This window comes from Siphateles boraxobius, unplaced genomic scaffold (assembly GCF_051911475.1).
Source record: "Siphateles boraxobius isolate OS27281-9 unplaced genomic scaffold, OSU_SipBor_1 8, whole genome shotgun sequence".
Taxonomy (NCBI): Eukaryota; Metazoa; Chordata; class Actinopteri; order Cypriniformes; family Leuciscidae; genus Siphateles; species Siphateles boraxobius.
In genome coordinates this window covers 39,297,501-39,305,000 of record NW_027509208.1, presented here as the reverse complement: position 1 = coordinate 39,305,000, position 7,500 = coordinate 39,297,501, and the positions used below count along the sequence as shown (strand labels likewise).

The following is a 7,500-nucleotide window of genomic DNA, read 5'->3' as shown; positions in this document are numbered from 1 at the left end:
TCAACTATCTATCCATTTATAATACTAAATCAATTAAATTAATATTTAAAAATTATAAATATTACCATTATACTAATTTCTACCATTGTTATTATTACTATTACTAACTAAATATATATCAATGTTCTGTTACTCAAATGGTAAAGTGTTTTGTTTATGTATATCTTAGCTGGGCAGAAGTCGGGTACACAGAGTTTGCAGCATCTTCCTGATGTCTCCCAGCTCAGAGGCAGCAGGGGGCGGGGCCTGTGGCAAGGGGGCTGTGGCAGGGGGCGGGGCTACAACTGAAGAATAACTCCGTTGCTGTGGGTGGGGAGGCAGGTCAGGGACAGGTGCTGTTGCGTAGCTCTGCTGTCGATGTTGTAAATGAGGACGGTGGGAAGGGATTAAGGAGGGGGAAAGTAGTCTTCTCTGGTTGTGTTTTACCATGGTTAGGTGGTGGGCGGATGGGGAGGGGGAGGTCCAGGCTGAGCTGTTGTGCCTCCTGGCAGCAGGGGGGATGATCCTGGGGTGGTGGGGAGGAGGAGGTCTGGGATGATCACTGAAGCGTGAAAATTGAGGACAGGGTAGAAGGACTGGGTCCTAGGGCCGTGTCTTTGAGGGTCTTTGCAAAGATCTTCACCTTCTCTTTGTGGAGATGGAGTCCATCATAGAGGTCCCAGATGCAAATGGTTGGGTGGAGGGCCAGATGGACATTGGGTAAGGTGGCACATCCTCTTCTGATCTCCATATTAATGTTATGGATGGCATGAGGGGGGATGTCTGTCCTTGGCAGCAGGGCGGAGATCACAATGCGGGTGTCAGGAAATTCCTTACTGGCCTGCTCTGCCATCTTCTTCACTGCCTCAGCAGTGCCTTTTCGGAGGCTGTGCAGATCATTTGTTCCTGTGTGGATCACCAGGCATTGAGGGCTCCTGAGGGTCTCCTTTTTTAAAAGCTTCATTGCCTGGCCTGTGGTGCTGCAGCGTTTAGAAAGCACTTTCTTACCAGGAAAAAGCTTGTTTGTGTCCAGGAATTTCCCATTTGAGTCAACCAGTAGGACCACTTGTGGGGCTTGTTCTTCAGGCTGAGTGGAGGCAGGCTGTGATGGGCAGAGCTGGTTGTTGGCAGCTGGCAGTGTAGGTGTAGAAGGAGTTGCCAGGGTGTTGTTGGACTGGGTGTAGAGCGGAGATGGTGAAACAGAGACAAAACAAGGCTTTGGGACACTGGCAGGGAGAGTCTGTGCCTCTGTAGTTGTCAGGATTTCTGAGAGTTGCTCTGTCAGGTGTTGGACCTGCCTGGTGAAGCTCCTTTCTCTGTTCTCAGCATCTTCCTTTACTTTGGCCATTTGGGTATGAAGTATCCTGTTCTCCTGCTTCAGTGCCTCTATACTTCCTCTTAGGTCAGATGCCAATGACTGGTTGTCTCTTTTGAGCTGTTGGAGCTCCTCTTGAATCTGCTGCACAGTGATGTTTTGGGACTCACACAGCCTGGCCTGGGTCAGCTCTTTAAATTCAGCAAAGTCCAGCTCCAATAGGGCCATACTCTCCTTTAACCTGTTGGTAGAGGTGGCAGGTGTAGGAGGGGCAGAGATGGACAAGGTGATGGGGTTTTCTGTCTCATCATCTTCACTGTCAGTGTGAACAATCATCCTCTTGGTGTTCACCTCTGTTTTTAACAGAGAGAATGCATCTTCAAAGGACTCCAGGTTGGCTTCATTCCCCTGGACCATAACCTTTCCTTTGGTGTAGTATGTGATGGTGAGAAGGGAGTCCTCCTTGTCCAGGTGTTCATCTTTGCAGATCTTTAATCTGCCCCCTGAGCCGATGCCTTCACTGGATACATATGGGTAGTTGTTCGACACAGTATCTTTCCAGATGTAGATGGAATCAGTGAAGAATATGAGGTTGTTTTTCTTTCTTCCATTCTTTTGTTGGGCATAGTCAGTGAAGAGGATCTCTGGGTTTTCCCGTAGTGTCTTCTCCTTGTGTTTCTCCCTAGCTGCTGCACTTTTACATTTGACAGGGTATTTCAACTACAGTGCGGATCGGGCCGAAATTTTTTGTCCGAGCCCGGCCTGCGTCCGACAGAGCAGTAACCGAACCCGACCCGAGCCCGATAGGCATAAAGATATTTATGTCCAAGCCCGACCCGAGATCGACAGTTAAAATCCCATTTTTTTTCTCATACTAATGACACATGTGCGTTTGTTTGTGTGGAAAGCCTGCTTTTATTAAGCAACTGTAAGAAGACATTCGGAAATGTCAGCAGGATGAGTGCATCAGCGCGCACGGAGAAACAAGCGCACTTAACGCAGGCGCGCATGCACGCGTTTCGTTGTCACGGCTACATAAACAAATTTCCGCACACAGGAAGACAGATGTTATGGTAATATTTTACATGTATTTTAATCACAAAAGCGAACGTTTGCATCACGTGAAAGCATCAGGCACATTGGCTACCAACATAATAAGCTGTTTTAAATGTAAAATGTTCAATGCCATATCGCGCTGATGTGACCGAGCCCGACCCGAACCCGAACCGGTCCCGTCGGGCTCGGGTCGGGTATCCATCCTCTAATTTCAACCTCTCTGCTGGGAGCTTTGCTGTGCTTAAATGCCTTCTGACCCGTTTCCATGGTGACCACTTGTTTACTCCAAACAGGTGGCTAGGCTACTTTGTTGTTTACAAGACTTCAAAACACAGTTATTTCTTGTTCTTTCTTATTTTCTTCTTTGTCTTTGTTAAATATCTCTTCTGTTATTGTTTAGATCAGTTTATTTAGTTTCTTAGGCAGTCAGTAGCCCAGTCAGCTGATGAAAACAAGCTGAAACAGTTGACGCCTCCCTAGTTTACAGTTTAGCTAGTTGTTTTGATTTAAAATTAAAATCAAGATCTTCACTTATTTCACTTATATCTTCTGTTTTGCAGATTATTAAATGTACCTCTTCATTAGAGTCCTTTGTGGAGGGTATTTGAAAGTTTTTTTTTCCAGAAATGTCCCACTCTTTAGGTCCAAGTTAATGAAAATATTCAGGAGCTCATTTTGATGCAGCTTTTTCTCTGCATTCCGTTCACTCTCTCGCTCTCGCTCTCACACATACACACACACACACACTCTCTCACTCTCTCTCTCTCACATACACTCACACACAAACACTTACTCTCTTCCTGTGTAGCTTTATTTTTGTTGTTGTTGTTGTGTGTTTGTGTGTGTTTGTGTTTGTGTGTGTGTGTGTGTGTGTGTGTGTGTGTGTGTGTGTGTGTGTGTGTGTGTGTGTGTGTGTGTGTGTGTGTGTGTGTGTGTGTGAGTGAGTGTGAGTGAGAGAGAAATTAAATGCGTTCATATAGTTTTTTTTTTTATCCAGAGCTGTGACGGTACTTTCGGGAGTATGTTTGTTCATACCGTGGTTATTATAGTAAACCAAAATCATAAAAAATATTTTTTTATTAAAATTTTTTATTTATGACAAGGGTTAGGTTCTACACCATCATTTCCCTCTGGTTTCAGGGATAAGTTATGGCTAGGGGTAGGGGTAGCCATGTTTTTGGACAGGAATGTTGATCCAGAAACATGTCTTATTTTGCAAAATCAGGGTGACCATTTGGCTTTATCTATATAAACAATAAGTCTCTGGTATGTGCTTGTATTGAGATCTCACTGTGATTCCAGACTGCTCGTCTGATGTGGCTCTGACAGTGATGACATCACGTTGCCAGGGGAAACGCTCCTGTGTGGTCCGCGCCTCTACACAAGAGTTTGGAGACCCCTGTTACCGTGGCACCCGCAAATACCTCAGCGTGATACACACCTGTGGTGAGTTACACACACAACACACACAGCTGTAGATGAATGCATTGTCATACACCTGTTTCCCATTATTAGACTACATTGATAAATTGGTCACACTGCGTTATTTGTTGCAAACCATGTCTGTGCTGCTTTCATGATTAAAAAGTTATTAGTGACGAAGTAATAAATTAATTAACGATGCTTTTAATTATTTATTTTTTTGACTAAAATAATAGAAAACAAATGAAAGTATTGTTTACTTGTATCTTAAAAATAAATACTTTTTAAAATAAATTATGTTATGAAATAAATATAAATCTGTTTTAATTAGAACAAAAAATATTTAAGATTATAACGTAATAAAACTTTTTGTGTGTTGCTTTTACATTTTTTATGGCTAAATAACAGAAAACTGAAAGTATTGTTTACTTATATCTTTATTATAAATATTAATTTAATTATAAATAAATATTTATTTTAAATTTAATATACATTCTATAATATATTTAATATAAATATTAATTAAAATAAATAGTATTCATTTTTTATAAAAAATATATTACATTTTTTATTTAATATTCAATTATCTGGTGTCATATTGTTAGCAGTTTTTAATCTAGTTTCTTTCAAATTTCCAGCAAATTATAAAGACAAGGAAAAAACAATATTTTTTTTAATCTGCCCTAAATTATTAAAATGTCGTTCATTCACATGCTGATTTTAAATAGATTTAAACGTATAAAGGAATAATAGTAAAATGCGGTTGAATGTCATAGTAAATTTATCTCATTTTCTCAGCTGGTTTGTAACAGTTAACTTAGAATCACCTATATACAGGTGCTGGTCATATAATTAAAATATCATCAAAAAGCTGATTTATTTCAGTAATTCCGTTCAAAAAAATAAAATTTGGATATTATATTCATTCATTACACACAGACTGATATATTTCAAATGTTTATTTCATTTAATTGTGATTATTAAAACTGAAAACTAATGAAAATCCCAAATTCAGTATCTCCAAAAAATAGAATATTAATTAAGACCAATACAAAAAAAGGATTTTTAGAAATGTTGGCCAACTGAAAAGTATGAACATGAAAAGTATGAGCATGTACACCACCCAGTACTTAGTTGGGGCTCATTTTGCCTGAATTACTGCAGCAATGCGGCGTGGCATGGAGTCGATCAGTCTGTGGCATTGCTCAGGTGTTATGAGAGCCCAGGTTGCTCTGATAGTGGCCTTTAGCTCTTCTGTATTGTTGGGTCTGGCGTATCGCATCTTTCTCTTCACAATACCCCATAGATTTTCTATAGGGTTAAGGTCATGCGAGTTTGCTGGCCAATTAAGAACAGGGATACCATGGTCCTTAAACCAGCTACTGGTAGCTTTGGCACTGTGTGCAGGTGCCAAGTCCTGTTGGTAAATGAAATCTGCATCTCCAAAAAGTTGGTCAGCAGCAGGAAGCATGAAGTGCTCTAAAACTTCCTGGTAGATGGCTGCGTTGACCTTGGACCTCAGAAAACACTGGACCAACACCAGCAGATGACATGGCACCCCAAACCATCACTGAGTGTGGAAACTTTACACTGGACTTCAAGCAACGTGGATTCTGTGCCTCTCCTCTCTTCCTCCAGACTCTGGGACCTTGATTTCCAAAGGAAATGCAAAATTGACTTTCATCAGAGAACATAACTTTGGACCACTCAGCAGTAGTCCAGTCCTTTTTGTTTTTAGCCCAGGCGAGACGCTTCTGACGCTGTGTCTTGTTCAAGAGTTGTTTGACATAAGGAATGCGACAGCTGAAACCCATGTCTTGCATACGTCTGTGCGTGGTGGTTCTTGAAGCACTGACTCCAGCTGCAGTCCACTCTTTGTGAATCTCCCCCACATTTTTGAATAGGTTTTGTTTCACAATCCTCTCCAGGGTGCGGTTATCCCTATTGCTTGAACACTTTTTTCTACCACATCTTTTCCTTCCCTTCGCCTCTCTATTAATGTGCTTGGACACAGAGCTCTGTGAACAGCCAGCCTCTTTAGCAATGACCTTTTGTGTCTTGCCCTCCTTGCGCAAGACGTCAATGGTCGTCTTTTGAACAGCTGTCAAGTCAGCAGTCTTCCCCATGATTGTGTAGCCTACAGAACTAGACTGATGCTGCGTCCCAATTCGCCTACTTATACTACGCCCTAAAAGTGTAAAAAATGTACTCTTTTTGTGAAGAAAAAGTACATACTTTTGAGTGTGTAGCAAAAGAGTAGGCAAGCTTTGGGACATACTACTTCGTCATCTTTAACGGACAGCTCTGTCGCGTGCATCATCGTAAACTGCCCTGTCAATCATCTCGTCACAGTTAAAATCCTCCATTCAATCTAATATAATTTCTTACTGTTTCGGAGAGAAATTTTGTAGTTCGTTCATCTGCCAGTCGTGGGTCTTTCATGCGGAGCCTCTCACTCTCCTCATGTGTTTGCAATTTGAATGTAATGATGCATTTAAAATTTAATGGCTATAAACGTATCTTTACAAAAGTTCACAATGCTGCTGCAGATTCAATATAACGTAGCCAACATTGAATAAATAAATTTTCGTCAGGTTAGATACTGATAATTATTCACTTTAATGAGTCCGCCGGACTCGCGCGCGTCCTCCATGTCTGTAGCTTTTTTAACACTTTTCACTCGTGTTTGTAGTTCTAACCGAATCCTCGTCCAACGCGCGATGGGTTGTGGGCAATATTAGCCGTTAGAGTGTGCATCGATCTGCACTTCGGATTCTGACCGGATATAGTAGACCATCCGGGTCTCTTTGGAAAACTCATTTCAACATACTACGATTTGGGACGTACTAGTTCTATTTTCGAATACTATTTTCTGACGCTTTTATCCAAAGCGACTTACAATGCTATATTGTCAGAGGTCGCACGCCTCTGGAGCAACTCTGGAGTTAAGTATCTTGCTCAGGGACACATTGGTGTCTCACAGTTGATTCGAACCCGGGTCTCTCACACCAAAGACATGTGTCTTATCCACTGCGCCATCACCACCATAAGTTAATTAGTCATGAGTTAATTAGCTGATTAGAGTGTGGCACCAGGTGTCTTCAATATTGAACCTTTTCACAATATTCTAATTTACGGAGATACTGATTTTGGGGTTTTCATTAGTTGTCAGTTTTAATCATCAAAATTAAAAGGAATGAACACTTGAAATATATCAGTCTGTGTGTAATGAATGAATATAATATCCAAATTTCACTTTTTGAATGTAATTACCGAAATAAATAAACTTTTTGATGATATTCTAATTATATGACCAGCACCTGTATGTGTATGTGTGTATATATATATATATATATATATATATATATATATATATATATATATATATATATACAATATTTAGCCTGTTCATTGGTACTTGAATATGATTTAATATCATTACAGTAAAGGACAATCAGTTTCTCTTGTGCAGATAGAGACATTGTGTTTGAACACTAGAGGGCAGTAATCACTCACTGTGTGTGTGTGTGTGTGTGTGTGTGTGTGTGTGTGTGTGTGTGTGTGTGTGTGTGTGTGTGTGTGTGTGTGTGTGTGTGTGTGTGTGTGTGCCTTTGTTTATATTACATTGCGGGGACCAAATTTCCCCACAAGGATAGTAAAACCTGAGAGGGAAACGGTTTAATAAATATACTAAACTTTGCATTTTCAAAATGTAAAAATGCATAAAG

At 40.6% G+C, this 7,500-nt stretch overlaps 1 protein-coding gene across 2 annotated transcripts in view; it reads left to right on the top strand.

Annotated features, from left to right (window-relative positions):
- Positions 1-7,500, top strand: part of eva1aa (eva-1 homolog A, regulator of programmed cell death a) — a 71,981-nt gene that overhangs the window by 37,711 nt on the left and 26,770 nt on the right. For both annotated transcript variants that reach the window (XM_077220660.1, XM_077220659.1), the window contains exon 5: positions 3,653-3,796. In XM_077220660.1, the coding sequence (XP_077076775.1) occupies positions 3,653-3,796 (144 nt within the window). The remainder of the gene's footprint in view (positions 1-3,652; positions 3,797-7,500) is intronic.